Below are 27,373 nucleotides of genomic sequence, written 5' to 3' on the forward strand. Positions count from 1 at the left end.
CACTACAACACTTTCAAAATCAACTTAACTTGGCACTAAAACCTTACTTACTCAATTCTTCAAGTCTTTTTTGATGGTGCACCATGATTCGCTTGTTCTTTCACTGAAATCACCTTGATCACCTTTGAATTGCTTGGTAAATGAAAATGAATATCAAAATTTGACATATACCTTCAATCTGTCGATTTAGATCTACAATAAATGCATTATACCAAAGTAGGTGCATAACAGTTGTCTTGGCCTTCACATAACAAATGTGTTTGCATTTCTTTCCTTTCAAATACTCGGTCACTATTACTTAGCTTAGTCTATACCATTTAGCTCTACCAATACATCAGCTCATTCATTGTAAAATTTTGGTCTTTATTTTAATGCTTGGTCAATACAAACAACATTACTGATGCTCAACACTTGATAGTGTACTTGGTTCCATTTCCCAACTCTTCTCTTAGATCTGTCCTAGTGCATATTGTTTCATGTTGATATGGACTTTTAATCACATCTCTTGTTAGGAACTAGTGTGTAATATATCATTCAAGTGTGTAGCTCCTTACATACCTCCTTTGCTTAGTTGGATATTGTGGGATCACCTAATCCAGTGGAGTGGGTGATCTTAGCTTTACTTGATCCACTACATCCAACTTCTACTATCATTTTCAAAGTAAGATTCATCTCCTTCTTTATTTGTTCCATGTATCAGTTTTGTTGTTTCTTTTGATATGTTCATTGCTTGTTGTAGGTGCTTGGGTCCTGTAGTTCTTACTAACATGTCCAACCTTGTGACAACTAAAGAAAATTAGGATTCCATTCAACCATATCTTATAATTTCCTCTAAAATGCATTCTAATGCAATTTTCTAGAATGTGTCCACACTTTCCACAATAATAAAAATTGTGTCATGTGTTGTAATCCTAGTTGTAAGAGTTACCTTGCTTAGGTACATGTATTTGCCTTTTAGATGTCTAGTTGGATTTTGCCTCAGATCTGCATTCTTGAGCTCTATGTCCATAGTTCTAACAGATGTAGCAATGTCCTTCAAATCTAGGTATAGCAGGTGTATCACTTATCTTTTACCTACACTCATGTGCTTGGTGTCCTTTTTTCTTGCAATTAAAACAATTCCCAGTAAACTTAGGTTTAGGTCATTCTTTCCAAAAGTTATTTCTCAAGTTTCAATTCATTCCTTAGTAGGTCACTTTGTGATATCAGATTTGTAATTTCTAAGTCCTTTTAGTTCAACTCCTGATTTGCAAGTAACAATTGATTCATCATGTCCAACTGATTATTTGTAAGCTTATGCACATCAGATAACCTTTTGTCAAGTCTAGTAGCCATTTGTTTTTTGTCTTCTTCAACCATGATCTTGTCTTCTTTAACTTTCTTCTTTTGTTCAGTCACTTCACATAATCTTACTGATTGTTCTTCACTCAAAATATTGTTCTTCTCTAATAGATTTACTATTGTTGCATCACTTTCACTGGAATTCCCATTGCTAAGCAATCCTTTGGTATCAACCTCCTTATATAGTGTATCATTCTGCTAGATGGCCATATCTTTCTTTTTCTTTGAAGATTTTCTTAACTATTCTTTTGTTGCTTCAAGTTGTTGCAGTATGATCTGGATCTCAATCATCTAATTCTCAATAATCTCTCCCAGTTAGTAAGCCTCCATCTCCAAGATTTGAACTCTCAAGCTATTAGATTTCTTTCAAGAGAACTTTGGCTCTAATATCAATTGTTGGAAGTCTTATTTGGAAACAAGATCTTATATAAGATATCATATACTTATAAACTATAAAACTAAAATAAAACCAACTATGCATAACATCCATCACTATGAAAATGTATACTCATAACATAGATTTTGGTAACCAAGAAAGCCTCCATATGAAGGTATAACTGGGTTGGGGATGATCCACACAAATCTTTGGTGCTTCAACAACAAAGTTTGTCTGTTAGGGCTACTTCCTATATATATTATATATTATATATAAGCTAATTTTACTTTCTAAAATTATATATTTTTATTTTATTTTAACTTGTTGATTTATTTTGCAATTTCAATTTCAAAATTTTATCCATGTCCACCCCCCATCCTCCCCCCTTCGCCGGCCCCCCCCCCCCCCCCCCCCCCCGCCTTTTTGATATGTCAATGTCTCCTCTATACTACTTGAAGATAGGCTAAGTACTATTGTATAATGCATTTTGTAATATATATGAAAATTTATTATGTATATAAAAAGATAAAATTATTTTATAATATAGATACACATTTATTATGTATATAAATGAATAAAATTAATTTACTCATATTTCATTGGTTAAATTATTTATTCTCTTATATAGAGATTTGAATTTCAGGAGCACTATAAAATTACAATATCTAGACACTTTTGTAGCATGTGCTCCCCTAATTATCAAATTTTTCACTATTTTGACATATTTCTAATTAAATTTTGAAATTTTAAACTATTTTTTATATTAAATTATATTTTTAGATTTAAAAATATTATATTTATTATAATTATAATGTATTTAAAAGTGTTTATTATATTATATTATAATTTATTTATTTCATGATAATTAAATTATTTTAAAAACATAGACAATTTTAGATTAGCATCTAATATAATTTAATATTTATAATTATTTAAATAATTCCAATGAAAATGAAATTATTATATTTACAGTATATTTTTATTAAAATTATAATTAAATTTGTACTTTTAAATCTCAACTATCATTGATTGATTTTTACATTACAATTTTAAATTATTAAAAAACATCATTTTTATAATGATTATACAAAAATATGATTAAAAAAATCAAAAAATTAGATTTAATACAAAATTAAAATTATAATTAATTATGTTAAATATTTATATTTAAAAATAATTAAACATTAACAATGATATTTAAAATTATATTTTGCAATTTATCTTTTTATTGTACAATCTTGTTAACCTCATGCTTTATAATATGACAAAATCCAATAAAAATAAAATAAATCAACACACTTTTGTATCAAAATTTCATGTTATAGTTGGATAATTTAAAGTAAAAACATAAGATATTTAATATATTGAGCAAAAACTTCTTTAAAAATTACAATGTATAAATTTTTAAATATAATAAATGTTGCGTGTTTGTATCGATATTTTTTCTTAATTACTAACGTGTTGATATTTTTAAATTTTCTTAATTATGATTGGTACATTTGTGCTCTTCCCTCACCAAGTGTAGGTACCCTAAGGTAGTTACTAGATTGTTTCCCTATGGCCTGAACAAGGTAACGATTCAGCAATGAAACAAATAAAGGGAGCAGTCCAGGACGAGGCCTGATTACCTTATTTAAGACTTGACTGTTACGATAAAAAAACAATTTTAGGGGCAGAAAATTCAGAGCCCCACAGTCCACAGCAATTTAAGTGGTTGCATTACGGCACATGCAGTCTGAGTCGGAGTAAATAAAGAAGGGACCTCGACTTCCTCATTTCACACTCACAGCCTACAGGGAAGGAGATAACCAATGAGAACGGGACGCAATCAGATCTTCTTCTTTTTTATTGTTAAGAGACGGACAAGTCATTAAAATAAACAAGGGGAACTGCTTTTAACGCGTGTTTGGAACAATGATAGCTACTCGGCAGTGCAATCAAATGTCTCATCCATCGGCGCAGGACAAATTGAAAAACGACTCAAAAAGAGGAGGTACATACATTGCTTAAAACACAAGAGAAGAAAAGTTGGAAATAGTTTAGGGCAGGTCCTACAGAAATTGCCCTTAAAACAGCTGCATACAGACATGGGAGGTGAAGAAGCAACACGATTAAGATAAATTAAGTGGGAGGCCGTTGTTTGGCCTTAGCGGGGGAAGGGGGGGGCTTTAAATAGGGTTCCGAGCCTGCCTCGAGCGGCGCTCATATTACGGTCCGCCCGCGCCGTCGCTGCCTACTTTTAACTTTTTACCTCCTCCCTCCTGCTTTTCCCTTTCTGTTTGCCCCTCCTTCCCATGTAACGGAGGGCCGCAAGGAGCAAGTCTGTGCAATTTGCAGTCGCAGTGTTTTTTGTAAATGTCCGGCTCATCTGAAAGAAGAGGGGCTTCTTCTGCTCAGCCTCGGCCTCATCTGGGGCGGCGCAGGGTTAATTCCGAGGAGGGAGACTGTCCATCTTCTGGATCTAAGAGCTTAAGGCCAGAATCACATGAAGAAGAGGAAGGCCGTGTATGGCCTGAGCCGTTTGTGGAGGCTGTGGCACAGACAGTCGCTCTTGCGGCTGCACAAGGCGGCGGAGCGCTCGCTGCTGCACCTGCTCTTGTCACCGTCTTTCAGGTACTTTACTTTCTTCTCGGATTCTCTTGATTGTTCTGTTAAATGTCCTGTAGGAGCTTAAAGCCTTACTGTGATACGATATGTTTTCTAAGACTGCTTATCTTCAAAAGATTTTAGCATGAATGTGTGTTTCTTTGAGAGATTGCGGCGTGGAAATGTGTTTGTTTGAATGTAATGGCAAAGTTAGTTTGAAATTTGTAAACCTGAGAATATAACTGAGTAAACCTAACAAAAAATTAGTTAGTTTGAAATTTGTAAACCTGACAAATATAACTGAGTAAACCTAACAAAAAATTAGGCTAACTATTTCCAGTTTTAAATTTGACGAGCGAAGGAGAATTTTAGCCGATATTGCTGAAGTTTGAGAATTTTGGCCGATATTTTTGAAGTATGAAAATTTTGGCCGTATTTCTGAAGTTTGATAAGATCTTTTGCATCATATACGCTGAGTTTCTAAAGATTAATCGCAAATTAATCTTTTCCAGGAAGAAAAAGGCTCCTCCGTCTGAGTTTTGCAGAGATAGCTGTAGTTTGATCAAATCTTTTACATTATATGTTGAAAAGTTAGCGATCCACTTGTATGCTCGGAGTGCTTTGCTGTCATAGATTGATTTTCAATACTGCGGGCTGCGAGTTGCATGATTTATTTAATCCGGGCGTGCAAGGTCCTTCTACAGCAAGAAATTGCTTCTTACTCTTTGCCTAGTCAGAGTCATTTTAGCGATTCATTACCTGCACTAGCGCTTTGCTGTTATGGATTAAATTTCAACGCGGTGGCCTCTGAAAATTGCAGATTTTATTCAGTCCAGGTTTTGTATATCTCTTTAGAGCAAGGAATTCTATGTATACCTGTTTACAGCAAGGGATTATTTTTATCTGTTTGCCGGTGCCGTTGCTAGGGTTTAGTTTAGTTTTTCTTCTTCCTCGTTGTCATGTCTGTCCTATTAGCTCTACTTTTCCTTCAGCTCTACTGTTCCTCTCTAAATCACAGTATCTGGCACGGCACGGAAAGGTACTAGTTGAGGAAGGTCTTACTCATGCGTAGAATGAGGCGATTATGAATTGAATACATGCTTTTAATTATTTCTACAAGACTAAACAGTCATGGGACAATGGATTGGGACACGGATCCGTTCCTTCTCTGCATTCTCTGCAGTTTTCAGAACCTTGTTAAAACTCTTGGCCGTACGATTCTCTGAAATATGACACATTTGTCACTCATCGTACGCTTGAGTATCCTAATTCAATGGGCCAATACAATGTCTACCCTGCCTTCGCAACACGGGAAATCAGATAGAAAATAAGTAAAGGGTTTTTAAGTTTGGACTTATGTCGTTATTTGGACTAACAACAGAGATGGAAGTGCTCAAAGCTGATTCTAGTTTAAACTATTTACTGTCTGTCTGCAGGTGTGCTCCACCTGGCGGAGTATTTTCCATTCCGAAATTCTTTGGGAGGCTCTTGTGCAACAAATTTGGGACATTCCGCGAAGTACTCGAAGACCACAATCTTGGCGGGAGGAATACATTCGTCTTCATTTGACGGCATCTAACTTCCGTCACAATCGAGCCAAATACACTCTGATTGAATATGAAGTGTCCAGCGATTCGAGCGGCAACAATGGGGGAACTGTTTGTAGGTGCCTGACTCTTTCGCCTGAATATTTGGCCGTCGGATTTTTTGACGGTGCTGTACGCGTATTCAGCTTGATGAGCAAGGAGTGCATAAATACAATGAAGCCCCCTCACCAGAATCGTCTAGGGTTGTTGTCTAGGGCCATTTCGGGAATCGTCATAAACAATAATAGAGTCATTTTTGCATCATTTGACGGAAATGTGTTCGTTGGGGGAGTTTCGGAGGGGCTTGTCCGGTGTGTGCATACGGGCAACCTTGTGAACGATGGCACGCTGGTGGACTTTACCGGCTCGGAGAAGTTTTGGGTGGGTTTGTATGTCGGTATCCCCGGCCATGCCTGTCACATTTGGGATGCTGTGACAGAGCAAGTAGTGTTTAATGCCGGAGATATCACCGATCCAGACGCACTGCGAGGGTGGCGTCTGTTGACGGAACAAGCAGAGCGCATTGGGCGCGTGAGAGTTAACAGAAATGGAATTCTTCTCACTGCAACGCGGTTCAAGGTCACAGTATTCGACCTGGAGAGTTACGGAGTTGCCTTCAGAAGAGAGGAAATTGCTGTGGACGGGCAACAGCTTATAGTGGAAAGCGTTGACTCAAACAAGGACTGGTTCTTGACTGCGTCAGATGATGGCGCCGCAAGAATCCGACGAATTACTGATTTTGAGGACAGTTTGACCTTTGCCTTCGCTGAAGCAGATGAGAATTCTACCAATTCCAGTACAAGCACCAGCAGAAGTAGCGGTGGCAATTATAATAGCGATCATCGTAACAGATTGAGGGTTTTTGGGGCTTTAAATACGCGGCAGGCATTTCTTTGCATTGAAGGGAAGGTGCACGCTTGGGATGCCAAGAGCGGCACGCGCCTCTACCGCTTGGACGAGCGGATGGGTGAAGTGTTTGATCTGGTGGCTGACGATGAACACATTGCCGGCTGTGCAATTGACACAGGAATCCATTTGTGGAGTTTCAAGCCTTAATCTAGCAAGGAAGAGAGGTTTTGTTTCGATTGTTTATTTTTTCATTTTTACTATTTTTGTCATTGCAACTTGTTTGATGGGAGTGCATTGCAAACTAAGTAGGAGGAGAAGCCGCTGAATATTCTGGTGAAAATCATTCTTGTCGATTGAATTCTCGACAATCAAATCTGGAGGAATATTTATTGATACGATTCCGGGCATCACATGTAAGTTGACTATGCTCTTTATCTTCACAGATTGAGACATCCAGTCTTCTTTATTGCAGGATGAACATTAAATAACATTTATTCTTTTCTCATGCAAAGACTTAACTGTTAAAGCAGCACCCAGTATTTTAGTTTTCGTGGTGATCATCAACAAACGCCGAATTTAAGGGATGGTATCCGATCTTTCTATTTTGAAAGGCCAAATCCTCCAATAACACACTTTTATTATTATTATTAAAACAATTAAATAACTACAAAGTTGAAGCTGCAAAGCAGCTGAAGAAAATTCCGAGTGAAAACACCAACAGTCCTGTCATAAGCACAACAAGAAATATACAAAATAGACATACTTCAACAATAACTGAGCTTACTATCAGATTGGAACTTCACAACTTGTTCTTCAATCTGCTGTAGCTGATGTTTGCATAATGCTTGGATTTACGAGAAAAGAAAGGCCACCAAAATAAATATATCAAAGTAACTTGCTTTAGATTACCAATTATCTGTGATGATAGTTGTTAGAAAAATGCATGTCAAAGTCGAAAACAATTTTTTTCTAATTCAAATCATTATTAAAATCACAGAGAAATCTTTAAGCACAGCAGATCTTTGCATTTTAACATCCAAAGAGTCCCAACTATATGCTCTAAACTTCCAACACAACGCAAGAAATATAGTTAGCTCTGCTTGAAACACAATACGTTTCAATCTATGTCCTCTAGGTAACCTGCAATTTAGAACTTTCCAGGCCAATACTTGGGTATCGAACTCAAATTGAGATTTCCACACTTGGAACACTCTTTCTCAACCAACATTTGGAGCTAAATCATCATTCCCACTTATGATTTAGACGAGCAAGATGCCAACTACGGAGTAATTGGATATAAATTTTCTTTAGAGGAAAATGTTTGAATTGACTAGAAGGCAAAACATTTCTAAATTTTCCAAAAGTAACAATCCTTTATAGTAGAAAGTTTCATAGTTAAGATCATAAGGAAATAATGAATGAGTAATTAGAAACTGCTTCTTATATTTGGAATTCAGTCCATGATAATCTTTGAAATTATTATATGAAGCCCAATCTAGTATATCAAAATCTTAAGCTACTTTAATTTCTCTTACCTCTTTCTTAAATAAATAATACACTAACCTTAAGAACTTACGAGCCAATGTTTGGTTATGATGATTAATAAGCTTATTCCAACATATTGATCTTCAAGCAAAACTGAAACCGTGTTGCAGGGAAGTGTTTATCCATTTAAACATGTACAAATTATGTCATGTAATCCATATGGATTGAAATAGAAATGAAGCTAGTTTTTAAAGGGGTGAGGCATAAGCATTTTTTCGAACCAATTGATGTCTTGCCATATTTTCTTTATTGCTGTTTTTACTATTGAAACCATTGTTGCAGGGAAGTGTTTTTCTATCTAAACATGTACAAATTATATGCCATGTAATCTATCTAGATTGAAATACAAATGAAGCTAGTTTTCAAATGAGAGGCATAAGCATTTTGCCTAACCAATTGACATCTTGCCACTTTTTCTTTATTGAGGTTTCTATGATTCATTGACAAACTTACATTCCCATGGTTCTTTTCCACGAGCAACTTTAATAATCTATTTGGAGCAAGACAAGTCCTTTGTGTTTAGGGATCTCAAAGTACCAGGTCACAAGTTTTTATGATTCATTGATAAACTTACATTCCCATGGTTCTTTACCACGAGTAACTTCAATAATCTATTTTGGAGCAAGACAAGTCCTTTATGTTTAGGGATCTCATAATACTAGGCCATCGTTCTTGGTTGATTGCAGCAAAAACTATAAAGAAGTAATGAAGCCTACATTTCCATTCCACTCAATCCACAAAATTTGGAAATATTCTATCAAGCTCTTCATAACCTATTTTGGATGGCATCCAAAAGGAGTAATACACGAGTTAAAATCAAAACACTATTGGCAATTTGAATCCATGTTTCATTTTACTGCGAAGATTTGGTATCTTTTGTGGAATAGGACTGAGCTAAGTCATCAAGTATTCAATTTTATTGTAATCTATATATGATCCAAAAATCAAGTATTCAATTTTATTGTAATCTATATATGATCCAAAAATAGCACAATGCAAGTTTAAAATGTCTAGAGTATTGTTCAATTCTACTTCATGGTTTTGAAAGAACAACATTCTTCATCAAAAAACAACAATTAGACACCATATTTCAAGACCAAACATGCAAGAGAACAATTACAAAACATTCTTCAAAGAATAGAGTAATTAAATTAAGGCATCTAATCTAATTGAAATGATATGAACCAAGAATGTACTCATTGTAATAGCTACTATAAAATAAATAGTATTGATTATTGATAGCCTCATTCTTTTAAAAATGTCCTCTTATTTTTTATTATACTTTTTATATTGAATTATTATTAAACATTTTTTAATTGAGCTCTCTTCTATGAAAGATTTTTCATCTAAAAAGTTGTTTAAGCTACACAATACAAGAGCATGAGTCTTAGGTTAAAACCTCTTCTATTGAGAGTGTAGGACTGGTGATTATTTGTTTTGCCAAATTCAGCCTAGACACAATCTTAACCTTCTCCTTATGATGTTGAAATTTTGCACTTTGCAGTACTTGATCCCTCTCAACTTCTTTAAGAACCATTCAACTTAAACATCAAATCAATGAGCATTCAATTTTATTGACTTTTTTTGATTTTATATATTTACAAATAAACATTCAATCACAATCACATTCATCTCCAAAATATATTTTATAAAATGGTAGTTATGAAAATCAAAATTTTAAGAAACAACTTTATTATTATAATAACAAATATAATAAAATTAAATTCAAATTTTTTAGGGAAATTATTTATTGTGAATATTTGGATATTATTTTCTTTAGTTTTTGTATCATGATTTTTAATATATTAAAGGTGAATGAGAGGATTCGTCTCAAATTTATAGATGTCGTTATGTGTACTCTAATTTTGTGATGTAGTTAAGATCAAGACATTACATTAAGGACTACCAAATTGGCAACTAGACTCAACACGCTCAAGGTTATGGAAGTTAGTTTCGATGCATTCTACATTGCAAGAAGTGCCCCATCTTGACACCTACACAAGCAAAACTTCTTTTTTTGAATAATATATCATAGTAAGTGTTCAAAATATTTTGTCTACAATCAATAGAAGAGGGGAATGAGTGAAGATCTTACTTGAAATATGGAAAAAGACACTACCCATGACAATAAATAAATAAATGTTATGCTTGCAACAACAAAAGTAGTGCAATATATATTGAAATCCACATTGATTATAAGGTTAGTTAAGAACGGAATGCTATTGACCTACTATGTTATGTTCCAATGTGCTACATGAAAAGAATGTAATTGATTGGAGAACATTAAATATATGTAAGCTTGGGAAAGCTCAACAAATATATAAGAGTGGAAGGACATAATTTAGGTGACAACATAAATTTATATTAAGCTAGGTTCATGAAAGCACATAATTATACAAAGAAAGGTGTCCCTAATATTGAATATATTTCAAGTAAAAAGAATCATGAATTCTTTGACACATGAATGTTTAATGAGAGTGATCAACTAATACTAAAGGTCAAGGTTGACATGTCAACAAATTTTGAATACAAAAGTAATAACATCGATCTTTTCAAGACTTAGGCAATACAAGGCAAGGATGTTGGCAACAAGATAGAGTTTGAAAGGTTATTATGGAAGAAGCACCAATTAGAGCAACACAACGTATTAGGGTTGGAGGATTATTTTTTTATTAGTTAAATCTTGTTAGTTTTTGTTATTAATGCTTCCATTTTTGTCATTGGGCATTTTGAATTATTAGCTTTGGTGAGGTGATTATTGGTTTTAGATTATTGTTGTGCATGCCTTTCCTTTATTATTTAATAGTAATGGATTTTAATTTATTTTAGAAATGGTAGCAGTGAATGAACCATTAGACAATTAAGAAGGTAGATGGAGAACAATGAATGGATGTATCATAATGAATTATTTAAGTTTCAAATGGTGGAATGATGATCTGTACATATTTACTAAAAGTTAATATGTTCTAAATCTTGGTGTATTGAAGTAGAGTGTTTGTATTTTTATTGTTTTAAAATGTTAGTGCCCATAATTGAATGTTCTATGACCTATTAGACACATTTTGGCAATTTTGAGGTTTGAATGTAGATATTATCCATGATCACAACAATATGAATTCTCTTCCCCTACTTATTTTCACCACCCTTGACATCCCTACAAAAATTTGGTCCCAGTTTATTGTAGTGAAAATAAACAAGTGTAGAAAATTGTAAAGAAGAGAGAACACATGACACATAATTTACATGGGAAAACCTTGTAAAATCATGTGAGTAAAAAACCACAGGCCAATATGTCTCAACTTCATTTCCTAGGAATTTTCACAGTTACAATAGTGTTCAAAATGTATGAAAAATCAAGACTTTGAGTTGCATATATTAATCAAGTTGCAGAGTTCAAATTACAAACCTCTTGCTAAATTTAGTAAGTATCCTAAGTCCCAAAATGGAAGGGGTTTAGTATACAAGGACACCATCTCCCCTCATTTGGTAGAGCATGAAATTATATCTAAGTGTAAGCTATCTATCAAGAAATCAAGAAATCAAGTTGTACAATTGAGGATTTGGATTCAAAATTTGATGGTTAGCATTTGATTCTAGATTTCAAAGATCACATTTCTTCAAAATCCATAAAATCAAAGGTATTTTTTTTTTCCAATTAATGAAAGTTTCTCTCTTATGATGACTAGAGGAATTTTTAAACAAGCAAGAATTTCATCCATTTTTCTCTCTTCTTCACATGGTTATCAAGCATATCTACATTCTAGATCTAAGAGTGGCAATCATATATTTATGAATTTGTGAAGGTATCCTCGATTCTACATCTCATTCCAAGGTCAATTATTTAGATTCCAAGGACATTGAAGAATCACCACACATTTAAGCAATTACTACATCCATTCATGGGGGTTTCATACAAGGTGAATCAATAATTTACCTTTTATATTATTTTCCTTTATGAAATTTGTATCATATTACAAAGTTGATTCTTAAACACCAACCTTTTTTCCTCATTTTTCTGTATGTGGGAACAAGTTGTGTAGTTACGATTCTGGATCTAGGTAATATATATGCAATAATAGGATATGGGAATGTCATCAAAAATCACCTGGTACATGTTGTCATTGGAAACATGTTCATAGAAAGTTGACTTGTACCCAAAAAATTGACTTGTCCTTGCTATTTTTAGTAAGCTTTTAGGAGCAAAGAGTTATAGGCTCATATTTTCCAGATATGTAATTACAACTGGTTTTGGGATTGTGACAGTTGGGAAAATTCAATTTCAAAGCACAATTTTCCTTGTCTCATTCCCATGTGCACTTATTTTCTCCTCTTCTATGTTAGAGAGACAATCCTTTAGACACAACTTCTAGGACACAATGTCCAAGTTGTCCCTTCTAGACTCCTTGGTTAGACCAACAATGCTTTATGGCTTAGTGGTATGGGGACTGTCTCTTCTAAACTTAGACCGGGCCTCTATTGAGTGTGTTTAGACTCTACTTCTCTAACACATTATCAGATGCCATGGATTCACCCCCCATGACATTATTAGGGTAGAATTTAGTGCTCATCCTTTCAGACTAGGTGTCATTTTTTTTAATCTAGTTTGGTTCCTTCACCATCTTCGTGGCTTTGTGGATTTTGCAGATGGTTGTCACATGTATGCTTACTTGGCCTATTGCTCCTTTATTATTATTGCTCCCTCTGATCCCTAACCTTAAGGTTGATGCTGGTACACTCAGGTGACCTCTTTGTTGAGCTTAATAGGAATTGATATAGACCACCTCCCTCCCTTCAAGTTTTCATTGGATGCTCCAGCTCATCTCCTGCCATCACAAAAGGAGTTGAATGTGTATGTTAGGACAAACATTTATAGACAATATATCACCGTGACTTGGAATAACTTGGTTGGGGGGTTACGTCCTAAGATGGCCTTCTACGCTAAGCACTTCTTGTTTATCACTAATAGGATTATCACATGACCTAGCTACTTATCACAGTGTTGGTGCCATGCCTTATGCATCTCCCTTGGATCTTTCAGAGTCGGCTCCCACTTGTTACAGACTAGACTGATCATCATATGAGCATAGAGGTGCAAATCTATCGCTTATGCTCCCTGTTTGAGGTTGAGATTGAGATCCATTTCATCTTCCACTTCCTATCCTATTATGAGATTAGAGGGTGATTCTATTGTCTATTCAGAGAGTGTAGTTCCCTCACGACTTTCTTTATGTATACAACTCAGAGGTGTCCATCGCTCTATCTTAGGGAGGCAGTGTAGTTTTGGGACCACACTTTATAGTGCTTGACCCCCCAGAAGGCCTCAGATCAGCCCCTTGTCATCACCACCTTCTCCCCCTTGTCTTTGACGTGGGGGGTGAAGCGGACTTCCAGTGCCTCCAATACCTCAATGGTTGGCCACTCCAGATTAGTGAGACCATGCACTAGCTTTCATACTACTACTACTACTCTTACTCTTTAACGATACCACTCCTGTAGTTTGCAGTGACAGACCAAAGGTCCCTGCTGCCCAAATCCATCTCGTTAGTTTGTGAAATCTAAATAAACATTTAAGAGTGGAAGGACATCATCAGGTGATAACATAAATTTATATTAAGATATGATCATGAAAACACATACTTAAACAAAGCAAGATGTCCTAAATGTTGACTATCAATCAAGTAAAAATAATCATGAATTCTTTGACAATGGTTGTTTAAGCACAAACCCGTGTGAGACAATTGTAAGTAGAATTAAAAATAATAATACAATATTAGTAAAACATGCTAGCATAAGTTGATAATATAGACATGAGTATGGGATATTACAATTAAAGTTTAAAACTTAGGTATAACCTAATAATGTAAGAGTGTGACATTGTAACAAGAAGAGATCATGTATGTGTTGGAAAATTGTTCAGTGCTCCCCGCAAGATTCATAACAAGGGCTTAACTGCCTCCTATGTAATATAAGTTGAGTGGTTGTATTGGGCATTACATTGATAGATAGGTCTTTTGGTGCAATGACAACCCCACTCTAACAGTATGTGTCACATGTAATCAATTATTCAAACCATAACAATGTGAGTCATATGGATAATAATGTGGGTATCATCATCATACTACAATGATGACAAATGTTATAAAGGACACACATCCAAGAATATGATATTGTGACAAGAAAAGATCATGTATGTGAAAAAAGTCATCAATTATTCTAACAATAACAATGAGTCATGGATAAGAATGTGTGTATATCATCATCATACTATAAGGGCAACAAATGTTATATGTAATGCCCTACCAGGGAACCCAAAAGAAATTAACCTAAAGTTTTAGTAAGTTTGTCAAACTTAAAAAAAAAAAGATAATAACATCAACAGATAATATAGCAGAAGCAATAACAAGAGATAAAATAATAATAGAAGCATTAACTCACATACTTAACAACTATCATAAACATATTACATCTCTTAGGGTTCCATGACATTGAATCACATTTAAGTTTTAATTAATCCTAAATCTAATATATAACACATCCACATTAAAGAATAACTACAAGTACAAATCCATTTAAATAATATACAATTACAGAAAGCCACTTGGCAATAATCAAAATGCACAATCATCTATTGTACAAGTTACAGGGTATGAAAGGCTGAAAGAATATACATCATAAAATAGATTACATCATCTCGTAAGATCTATGAAATCAAATACAATATAGCAGAATATAACCACCATCAGATACACAAGATCAAAAAGAAAGACAAAACTGCATAGGTACATCTAGCAATGACATCTAGTGGTTGGATCTCAATGGTATAAGAAAATGCACTACCACCTAACCTCGTGGAACCTAAATGGCCCACTGCCACCGTGTTGAGGAGATAAACTCAAGTCCCAAATAAATATCCAAAACACAAGTCATAACCAACATCTAGGTCAAGGAAACACCTGAAAGCATTCTATCTAAAAGGGTACCAAGACATGAGTATCATCTAAACCCAGAGGCAACATATACACGTAGGAAATCTATTATGCAAGAGGGAAAGTGTCATCGCATGAGCCAACTCTAAGGTTACTTTGGCAGCCACTATGGACTCTACCCCCCTAATGTCTCTATGTGGCATCAATATCCTTTCGTACAGACAAGGCGTACTAACAAGTCAACTCTAAGGTTACCTTGGTAAACATCTTGATTTGGTCAAAGATAAGTCAAACCCCGAAACCTATAACAGTAAATCACACATCGCATACAACACATACAATATAAAATTTTCAGTCCATTACATTTTGAAAACACAAAGGTTTAATCTTTGCTATGTTTTCAAGCTTTCATTCTCGTTTGCAAGTATAACGGTTGGTAGAGTTTTTGAATAATCAAAAGATGTAATAGTTTTCCCTCAATAATAGAATTCATTTTCATTTAAAATTAGACACTCAATCAAAACCCAAGTTTACTAAAATAATCATTTTTCCCAAATACAATAATCAATTTTACTCCCCAAATATATTTTAACAATTAAATCTTTACTTTAAAAGAAAATTATTAAAATAAATAATAATCATTAAATTATCAAAGATTATAATTATTTATTTATTAATAAAATAACTTTTATTAAATTATTAATAACATAATTATTAATCTAATAATAAATAATGATAATATATCATTAATAGTTAATAGTTAATAATTAATAAAATTTAATATATATTACGTAACATATAACAAAACTTAACATAAATTTAATTTAATAATAATAATAAAAAAACATTTAAACATTACTATAAATGTTTATAACCCATCGGCTTTAAAGGCACACTACTATAATAGCCTATTGCAGTCTCAACACAGTACTGTTGCATGAGTAGTATTACCTGCTATTGCCGCAACAGGTCTATTGCATACGTAGTAGCAAAATTGTTTCGATGTGGAGAAAGATAGAGGAGGGGAAGAAAGTGGGTTTGGGTGTGGTGGCCCCCACCCACCATTATATTGTTTTTTAATTTTAAATAAAACAAACAAAGCCCCCCCTCCCTGGTTCAAATTTTAATAATTAATAATGTAATTACATAGTAATTACATTATATATATATATATATATAGAGAGAGAGAGAGAGAGAGAGAGAGAGAGAGAGAGAGGGAGGGGGGGGGGGGTGTCAGGGAGGGTGTTGGGGGGTGTTGGCCCTCGCTCACCATTATATTATTTTTAAATTTTAAATAAAACAAAGCCCCCCCTTGAATTCAAATTTTAATAATTAATAATGTAATTAACAAATTACTGTGTGAAAATATATAGAAACCCTAGATCAAACAATATAGAAACCTAGATCAAACAGTCAAAATCTATAAAACAAAACTGGTTTTCCTTTCAAAACCCACATCCCAATTTCAACAAATCCATATACGAATCCCCAATTCATCAAACAAGGTTTTGAAAATTAAATTCATTCACAGATGTTTTCAGTGAAGAGCAATAATTTCAACACAAGGGTTTCAATTTTCCAATTTACATACAGATGATCTCAAAATGAAGAACAATAATATCACGAACAAGGGTTTCAAATTCAATTCATAGACAGAGGTTTCTCAAATGAAGAATGATAGAAACCACATACAAGGGTTTCAAATTCAATTCAATTCTGAAAACAAGTTCACAAACATGGTGAAGACAGAGAAATAAAAAATGAGTAGCTATTGCACAAACCCATAAGATCCTACCTAAATCTAATGCTTAAACAACGAACGCACAAGATTTTTCTTCTCTTTCGAAAACCCTCTTTTTGAAAATTGGCTCCTCCAAACATCGGTCCTTGCAAAATGAGCTCTAGATCTTAAATAAAGAGTTCTCCCCAAAATTGGTTTTTCGATTGTGCAATCACACGAGAAGACTTGTCGATCTTTATCTTTTATTATTTTACTATATTTTAAATTTCATGCACAATTTTTTTGCCATTTAATTAAAATATCTTTATCAAATTAATTTCTCTCTTTTACCTTTAATATAATATTTTTTAAATTTAACTAATAATATTATTTAAATAAAATTCCTAAATAATTATAATTAAGTTAAATAAATATAAATATGCCTAAATCAAAACTTTAATTAATCTTTTAAATTTAATTCTTTTATTTAATTAATTTCACAATTAATCAAAGATAATTAAATATTGATTTTTCCTTCTAAAATTTCCATTAAATTAAATCATTAAATATTCTTTTTATTTGATTTAATTAGAACAAAAAATTATCATACACCCGCAAGACTAAATACAAAAATTCATCATAAAGTATAGAATACCAAAACAAACTCTAGGGCCAAAATCACGAATTCACATCACTTGACGAATTTGGAAAGGTGAAACTAACTCAGATACTTGTCCTATTTTCTAGGACAATTGGCTTAGGTTAGGATTTGGACTCAAGAGTTATCTCCCCACTTATACCATTGAAATACTATGATAAGGTATGCTCATCCCAACAATTTAGGAATGTCAATACCTAGTACTTGCAATCTGCATAAAATCCATGCATGTACATGCACATATAATCTAAACTAAATAGGCAATAACAAGGAGTGGTGCATCGTGTAGATCCTGATTAGCAGGTGACTATGACTCCCCCCCTCAACCATATCAGAAACATCATACACAAAATAAAACATATAGGTACCCCATACACATGCAAGCATGGGGTAAGTAATCATAGAAAACACATAGAAACAATTCATCTAATTATCATCATGAAATAACTAGAATCACTTTATAGAATCATCATCAAAGAATAATCATGCATAAATGAAATAACTAGTACCAAAGTAACTCATCCTATAATCAACTAAGTATGAAACAATATCCAATAATCCGAAAATCAAATACCACTAAACATTAAACATAATCATAAATCTGGCCTAATAGAGTTCAACAATAATATGAAAAGTCAACTAGCGGTAGGCATTACATTATAAAGGAGATACATCCAAATTAGGAGAATATTCATTTGATTATGTTCAAGTTGTTACCAAATATGAGTTTATGACCTTTATCATGATATGAAGTATTACTCTTAGCAAAGATCTTTGAAAGATATGTAAGCTAATAAGGTTCCTTTCTATCTTGTTCTTGTGTTTGTGTATCATTTGATTTTGGGGACTTGTGTATTAGAAGCAATTATAAAGGATAAACTATTAGAATACATAAGCCTTACTTTATTTCATTATTGTGGTATCTTAACGTGCTATTTGGTGCACTCAATATTAGAGGAATTCTTGTTATTTACTTTTATAGAAATAACTCTTTTTATGTGCATGATCATGATTATTCTAAACTTGAATTAAATTTGTGTTAAACATCTTGAATTTGATGTATTTATTCATGTAATTCCCATGTATACAGTGATAAAGCATACAAATACTTGACCTTGTGTGTTGCTAACTTGGATATAACAATTGGTTTAATAAGAAGCAATGTGAGATTCTTGTGTTCCAATACAACAAGTGGAGACACCTCTTAATATTTTGATTTGGTGTGTTCATAATGATCCTCATTACAATAAATTAGAAATTCATTCTCATTGGCCCTATTTCCATGTTGAAACTAATGACATATCATGGCTTGAATGAGAAGGGATATTAATGTTCTAATTGCAATGTAGAATCTTTTAACAAAGCCACACTTATGTACCACACTCACATTTGCACCCTCTAGTGAATTAATTTGGAAATAAAGGGCGACGGTTGTGAAGCACCTCACTTCTTAAAATTGAATGTAAGCTATGAATCTCATTATCCTTATTGCGACACTCTTTTTAGTAAATAATGATTAGAATCTCAATGTGTAGAGCTTAATTAGCTATTATTCTACTTGTTTTGTTGCATAGTTTGAACAATTTTGAAGGGTCAATATTGTAAAGAAAATAGTTTATATGATATTAGACACATCCACAAACAATGATAGATAAATGTGACAATGCACAAAATCATGTGAATATATGACCCTCCAAGATTTTAAAAAATAGACTTACGAACATCACCTCATGAATCAGTAAAGTGTATTGTTTGGAAGGTGTAATGTTCCATTTTGAAAATTCTTCTATATATCAAACCACACACCTAAGATTATGATAATTTCTACAAAAGATTTAAAAATTTCATTTAACATATTTCATACTTTTCTAGATATTATATTAAGGATTTTTCTCAAAGAATACAACCTTATCTTCAGTAATGCGTAATTAGTCAACTTTAAATCTACAATGAATTACATCTAGCTATAATGTCTTTGAAAGGTCTAAAAAAATGCATACTAGTTATTGACAATAAATCTAACAAATAATTCACTTTGATATGAATTGGGGGTTTATATATTCTAATATGGGAATGCAACTCAAAAGGTTTCCATCATTCAAAGGAGCAATAATTAGATAACAAAATATGTTAATATATGTTGCTTACTTTTGTGCAGTGACTCTTATATATATTTTCCTTCAATAATCATGATTCTTCACATACCCCATGACTTAAGTTACCTTGAACATTTTTTTCCTATTTTAGAAAAAAATTATTAGTATATGGAAACTTCTTAAGTTGCTAAACATTCCATAAGCTCAAACCTATAACCTCAATGGTCAAACACTGACATAAAGTCTTTAAGCACAATGGGTCAATGGTGTTTGAACCTTGACATCATCCTCACTAACAAATTGTTTCAATGGGGTCTCCACATCGATCACACTAGTTTCATCTTTTATAATTATATTATATGGTATTATATTTTATCTTTCGATATTTTAATATTCTATTATATTCTCATTTGAAAAGAAGACATGACATAAGGGTCATAAATATAGTAATGGATCACTTTTAGTGTTGTACTTTGTAAAACATGGAATTATAAATCCTCCCAATTAAAGATAAGTGAAGATTGCCCATTGCAAAGGATTATATGCAACAATCCCATTAATTGAATATTTTTTATGTGCTCTTCAATTAGGAACCACAAATAACATTAAACTAAGGCATAAAGGGTCATATTTGTCAATATATAAATTCCTTAGTTTCATGATGAATACAACCTTTCATGTCATCGTTCCATGTTAGGTTGACCAATCCTTCAAAAAAAATATGATAATCAAATGACTCACACCATCAATGACATTCAAAAAAATGATGGACAAATATATCAAACTCCAACTAGGAATGAGTAGAAACATTGCTTACAACAAAATGAAAGGGTTAAATTTGAGCAAAGGCACTACATGTAAACTATGCATTCAAGCCCTTAATGATATACTAAGAAATGATGAAAAAAATCATCAAATGAAAACCCACGACAACATACAAATTTTTAAAACAATGATGAAAAAGACATCAAATTACAACTAAGAATGAAAAGAGGCAATGTTTAAACAACATTGAAAGGTTAGATTCCAACATAGGCACTATTGGAATGTGCACTCAAATCCTCAACAACATGCAAATAAATGATGGTCGTGGGAAACATTTATAGAAAGTAGAAAAAAAAAGTTGTGGGGATTATGAGTTGCAAAACTATGAAAAAATGTTCACATTTTAAGGCTCCTAAGTTTTGTAGGGTATTGACCAAACATTTAGGGGCTTGGTATAAGTGGATAATAACTCTAAATGAGATACATAGAAATGATGGAAAATACATCAAATTACACATGTAAATAGTACATGTATGAGGTTTGCTATTTCATGAGTAAAAATATTGAGATTATGAAGACTAGTATCTACACCCATTACATTTAGTAACTAATAAACTAGATATTTGGAATAATAATGTACACTTTTTATATTTCATGAAAGAGAAATCATAGATTTTGAATTATAATGTATAACTATTACATTTTATGAAAGAAAAAACTAGAAATTTCAAATTATATTTTGTAGGCATACATTTTCTTGTATAACAAATCAAATAAACTTGTTGGCTTTGTCCAACATGATGTTGTTGGTGGAAGTGTCCGACAAAAAATGTATGAGGCTCCTTTGGGGAAGACTTATGATGTTGGACTTGTCCAAAAAGTTTTGTGACAAGTGATTCTTGTGTTGCCTTGATCACAAGACCAAAACCTTGTGTTATTGTTGTGTTTTGAAAATTTTGCTAAGGATTCTCATTCTTGGCAGAATAAAGCTGCAATGGTTGAGGATGATTGGATCCCAATTCTTGGAAAACAATCTAAGCAGTTTCCTCCTCACTTTGATATGACTCTACGCTCCCAAAAGAAGGGAGGTAAAGGAAAAACTTAGTTTTTCTTACTCTATTGCAAGTTTGGGTTTTATTTACAAATCCTCTCATATAGTTTGGGCTTAGTGCTTATTTTATTTAGTATCTTTGCCTTTATGGTCTTAGATAGTGCTATCCTTGATGGTCTTTTGCTAGTCCGATTTGGGTTGCTAGACTAGACATATATTGCTATTTTGTGGTAGCACTTGGCTTGATGAGTAGTTCTCTTTGCCCCCTTCTTTTGTATTGGGTTTTAGGTCCCTTCCAAAACCTAATTTTCCCATTATAAAAAAACAATTCAAAAAAATTGAATATAATGCATAGCTTTTACATCAAATGATAAAAAGACTAGACATTTTGAATAATAATGTAACATCATAAATTTCATGAATAAGAAATGACGTACATCCAATAATAATACATTTCATGAAAAGGAAACCGTATATTTTGAATTATAATGTATACCCTTTAAATGTCATGAATAAAAGCCCAAATATAATAATAATGCAAGGCCATTACATTTCATATTATAGAGCACAAGAAATTGAATGTCATAACCCCTTAGCAACATAGGGGAGAGGAGTTAGCTAACTTCAAGGTTTCACACAGGTCATGACATGGACTCTAAACCCTTTTATTTTTCTTGCTTGACTAGATAGAGTAGTGTGTATGCACAAATCAAAAGCTATCCTCCTTTCCCCCTAAGACCCTAGACCTATTTTTCGGTTGACTTAACTAGATGGATGAGTTGACAATCCCAAATTAAAATAATGTTCCTTTCAAAAACAAATTTGCCATATGTTTGGGTGTGACATGTCCAAGGTGTCTTCGTCATGACATTTTGGTGCCTCAAGTGCAATATGTGTGTGGCCCACCACAAAAAGAACTTTTTTACCATGTGAAGAAGCTAGGGTAGATCTATGGCATTTGACCATATGGCCACCTTATCCACAACCTGTCACACCTTAACTTCTTGAAACCACCTTCCAATACAATGTCCAATTGCATTTATGACATGTCAACTCACCTTACATTTTCCTAATGGGATGCCTACTAATATTACAACTCCACTTAATATGTCCAAATCCTCACAAATCGAGGCATTTAACATTTATTTCTATCCTTCTTATTCTAGGTAGTTCAATTATCTTGGAGCTAGAGCACGTTTGGTGAGGGACATTTTAACTTCACCATGATGTCATATCGTGTTTCATTTTGGACTAGCTACTGATCATTTTTGCAAGTAATGATGGTTTCTTTTGGCATTCTTTTCATTTGACTAGTTGTTTCATATTGCACTCTTGCGAAAGTGACATTTATTTCCTCATATTGTCTTTTTGCATGTATTTAGTTTGTGTGTGTTGGAGGTGGTCAACATCATGGTTCGGGAGAGGATCTCAACCATTGGGAGGAGTTATGGTAGCAATTTTATCATATGTCTTTGATAGATGTGAGGTTCATTGTTTGTTTTTGGCTTTATTCAACGCTTTTGATATTTTGTTTATCACTTTGTGTTTGTGAACATGAGCTATTATGTTCATTAACACTTTCAAATCTAAAAGGAAATATTACTCCTCTATTATAGCATCATTGACATGTTGATAGTCAAGGGAGTTTAATATTTTAGTTGTCTCAAGCATCTTTGTTCGTATCTTGCCTATTGGTATGAATATAACTATTTTACGACTCTCATTTATTAGATATTATGTGTTTTCATTTCTAGTGTTATGGAATATGAGTTTAAAAGTAATCTATATGTAATATGAAGTGCTCATTAGAACATGTTCGTAATATAGACATGCTCATTGTCTACTAAGACATGGGTTCTTTTTTTAATTTTGAGACACAAAGATAAAACATTTATTTCCTCACACTAGTGTATTTCATGGGCTATTACTTATATGAATTTAATTTTATACTTTTTGACTTTTTCAATCATGTGCAAAGTGTGGGGCCCAAAGATCTCTAGTAACACATCACCTGTAATATCAAACTATGTGTTTATTCCTCTTCTCTATATAAGAGTGATGGAAAGATACATTTGAATTGATTGATGTGACTTTCTTTTTAAAAACATTAGAAGTGTGGGATTGGACTTCTTTTTTTGTTAATGTATAGATATCACCTTTAATATGAGACCATGTATTGGTTCCTCTCCCTTATATAAGAATGATGGAAAAATACATTTGAATTGATAGATGTGACTTTCTTTTTATAAAAAAATTAGAAGTCGGGGATTGGACTTGTTTCTTTGTTAATATATAGATACCACTTTTCAAGCAAGTCAAATTTCTTTTTAAAAAAGAAATAAAAAATAAAAAATAAAAAAGCTAAAACATGTATTGACAAGATTGGGTATGTGTCTATTCTACACAAAAGCTATGTTATTTCCTTGTATTTATACATGCCGTGGGCTATATAAAGCTAATGTGGGCACCATAAACTCGGAAGGGATTGAAAGAAGAGATGCATTGCATCAAAGTTCTTGCCAATAGTTAGCAAAGAAGGAAATTCGAGAGTGAAATATATGAAGAGAGAGTTAAAGAGATATATTCCTCGTAATAGTTAGAAAAGGAGGAAAATGGAGATTTATATATAAACTAAAAAGAGAGATAATGATAGTAGAGATTTATAGATAGAAATGAAGGATATGAAGAGATTTAAAAGAGAGAGAGAATGATATGTTATTATAGGGACAATGAATAGAGATAGTTGGAAGAGAATTAACTTTTAAAAAAAAAAGAATTATGTTATTTTATGAAATATTTAAATAGAAATTATAAAATTGAGTTAAATCAATGAAGTATTTATTTCTACCTTTTCCAATATACGTTCAAATATTAAATTTTAAAATATAATTTGTTGACTACTTGATCCAAACCAACAAAAGAGTTAGTAAGTTTGAAGAATAATATTAGTTTTACAAGTTTTAAAATGTGAAAAAGAATTAAAACAAGATTGAAAAAAAAAAAGCTAGTTAAACACAATGTGCAAAAAGTTAGCATGAAAGTAAGGGACAATTTAAAACTAATAAATATATTTAAAATAGAAAATATAAAACATTAAAAAGTAAATTAAAAAAATTTATAAATATTTTTAGTAAAAATTTATCAAATAATTATATTCTTAAAAATATACTTTTGTTATTTATTTGATTTAATTATAATTTAGAATAAAAAATTTAATTTTAAAATTAGAATAAAATAATTTTAAATTATAATGAAGAAAAAAAAGGTATTTTTAATGATATGATAATTAGTTTTTTAGTAAATAAAGTTAAACTTAAAGATGTTAAAAATAATAGATTGATATATTTGCAATCTTTGGTAAGAAATATGATTTAGTTATTATTGATTAGACAGTGAGGTGGAAGATATAAAATTACTTTTTGGAAACTTTTGAAAAAGATAAAACTATCATTAATCTATGTTTAGGAAAATATCTATAATTTTGTTAAGGAAAATTGATTTTTCTTCCTACCAAAAATAGTATGGATCAATAGAATGAATACAAAATGTCATTTATAAAATAAGAAAAAAAAAAAAGATATACACATTGTAAGTTCCATATAAACTTTTAAATTTATTGATTTCATTAATTAATCTAATTCAAAAATTGCACCTTTGACAGGAACTAAAGAGAGGTAAGAAGAGGGTCAATGAAACAACTGAAAGTACACTCACGACTCACGAATATATACGTACGTACTTGTTTTCTATTAAGGTGCATCTACAAGCTTATTATAATGTTTCCAACCCCATCGACTGTGGTGTTAAATTCACGGGGGAACTTAATTGCCTTTTTGCATTTGGTTTTTCCGCAACGATGGGAAACGAGACTAAGGACGACCTTAGGGCTTTATTACGGATGTAACAGATCTTTGAGACGTGCTTTCGTTGTGGCTTTCAAAGGCCTCATAATTTCAGATGTATGATTTAGAATTCTTGCATGAGCTGAATTTTGTATTAAAATGCAGGTTTGAACGACATGTCTAAGGTTTGGTTGGACACTACATAAATAGCTCTTATGAACAAATCTTAAGCATTGGTAAAATGTAGTGTTAAGAGGTTTCCGCACTTATATCACTACCAAAGTGAGCAGAATCGTTGAAGATTGCATGGCAAACAACGGAATCAAAATCCTAATGTCAATCCATCATACCAAGAAACTTGGAAATAAAGGGGAGCTGATGAAAAACATGTTGTATCTACTTTATTTGTTTAGGGACATGCTAATTTCCATCAAAAAAGTATCAAAGACAAAATAAAGTCAAACTTTTTTTTTCCAGATTCATCAAAATGTAGTGATTTTTTTCATTTTTTTTTTGTTGTTTTCGATTACGAACTATGCAGATCATGAAGATCAAATGTTGAAATTTTCAAAAAAATCTATGATTTCAATCTTTTGAAAGTTGGTCAATTGTACAATTTCGATGGAGGATATCCATGTCCTTTTGTTTATATCATATTATTCGTTTTCTTTTTAATTAAGATATTCATTTTTATTAGTGTTAAGTTATTTATTATTAATCTCTTATCTTATTAAGATTATTTAATTGTCAAAAATTAATTCAGTTTATAATGAAAAATAATACAACTTCACCAATAAAAATATGGAAAGAAATATGTAACATAGTGACATAATATTTTTTAATAAATTGTCCTTGGAAAAATCCTTAAGGGAAATCCAATACCACTGATGAGAAATATATAAGATTGTTTGTTTATCAACAAGATTATAGTAGAAGGTGAGAATAGACAAATGTTGTGAACTTAACCTCAGGTCTTTAGATCATAGTTTCAACAAGAGGATTCGAAGGGGATGTGTAGTTTGAATGGAACTTCACAGACATTTTTTGGGTATTTAATTGATTGTATATCAAGATTAAATTACATTAGTTGTTATGGAAAAAAAAATGTTAACAATGGTATTTTGATAAAAAAAAAATTCTTGATAGGGGAGACAATTTAAAATATGCATGTGCTTTAGTATTGTGTCATATAAATACACATGTTTGCATACAAAAATAAAATAAATTTGTTCTAAAGATGTTCTAGTTGTACGAAACACACACACAAAAAAGGACACCCTAGACCAAGCTAAAGAAAAATGTCTCTATAACAAATTAGAGTCAAGTACCACCAAAAACTTTAAATATTTACTACTTATATACGATATTCTTTTGTGCACACCATTCCTAATACGTTCAATAGTACCTTTTAAGGACTTGTGGTCCCTCTTCATTTTTCAATCCATGAAAATGTCATCTCCATCAATGTAGACCTAAAAGCCAATTTTGACATACCTTTATGTGAGAATACAACTATATTGTAAATCACCAACCTAGTATGTGTAGAGAAGGCATCAAGGGATTTTACTTGTCCCATAAGTAAAACCCTAGAAGTCTTTTGTTGCAAATTAATAACCTGTATACTTGAAAACAACTTCTTATTCTATATCTTTACAATGGAGGCATGTTTTGGAGCCTTTTCTTCTTCCTCAAACTTATAATTTGGATGGACTAGATCTTCTAAACTAATGTACCTCCCAATCTACCACCATTCCTTTCAATTTCTAAAGAGAAGTCTCGATTATGGTCCCTTGAAACCTAAGATTCCTATTACAACAAACTCTATTACATCTCATATAATGAGCTTCACCACTTTGACTATATCCTTAGGTGGATAATTAATTTGTTTTGAGTTGGAAGCTTGACCCATATCCATGACACAATTGGTATCTTCTAACCCCCTTTTGAGGAATGATCCTCATGCCAAAACTCATACACGTTGCAAATGTTGTAGTAATACACTTGCATACAATTAAAAGTTGTAAATTCAAAT

General features: G+C 32.4%; 1 protein-coding gene and 1 long non-coding RNA gene across 2 annotated transcripts; both read left to right on the plus strand.

The window, feature by feature from the left end:
- The first annotated feature begins 3,865 nt into the window (after positions 1-3,865).
- On the plus strand, positions 3,866-7,243 carry LOC149554643 (transcriptional regulator STERILE APETALA-like). The gene is made up of 2 exons (XM_089828704.1): positions 3,866-4,330; positions 5,740-7,243. The coding sequence occupies exons 1-2, from the start codon at positions 4,073-4,075 to the stop codon at positions 6,943-6,945; spliced, it is 1,464 nt and encodes a 487-aa protein (XP_089684830.1). The 5' UTR covers positions 3,866-4,072; the 3' UTR covers positions 6,946-7,243.
- A 15,420-nt stretch (positions 7,244-22,663) lies between these two features.
- On the plus strand, positions 22,664-23,025 carry LOC149554644 (uncharacterized). Its single transcript, XR_016364408.1, has 2 exons — positions 22,664-22,773; positions 22,882-23,025. It is a non-coding gene; the product is annotated as an uncharacterized LOC149554644 (long non-coding RNA).
- The last annotated feature ends 4,348 nt before the right edge of the window (positions 23,026-27,373 follow it).

This window comes from Cupressus sempervirens, chromosome 5 (assembly GCF_028749045.1).
Source record: "Cupressus sempervirens isolate cs-2001-9-10 chromosome 5, ASM2874904v1, whole genome shotgun sequence".
In the NCBI taxonomy this organism is placed as follows: domain Eukaryota; kingdom Viridiplantae; phylum Streptophyta; class Pinopsida; order Cupressales; family Cupressaceae; genus Cupressus; species Cupressus sempervirens.

Coding starts and splice junctions, on each gene's coding strand:
- LOC149554643 (XM_089828704.1), top strand. CDS start 4,073: ATGTCCGGCTCATCTGAAAGAAGAGGGGCTTCTTCTGCTCAGCCTCGG. Junction 4,331..5,739: donor CTCTTGTCACCGTCTTTCAG/GTACTTTACTTT, acceptor GTCTGTCTGCAG/GTGTGCTCCACCTGGCGGAG.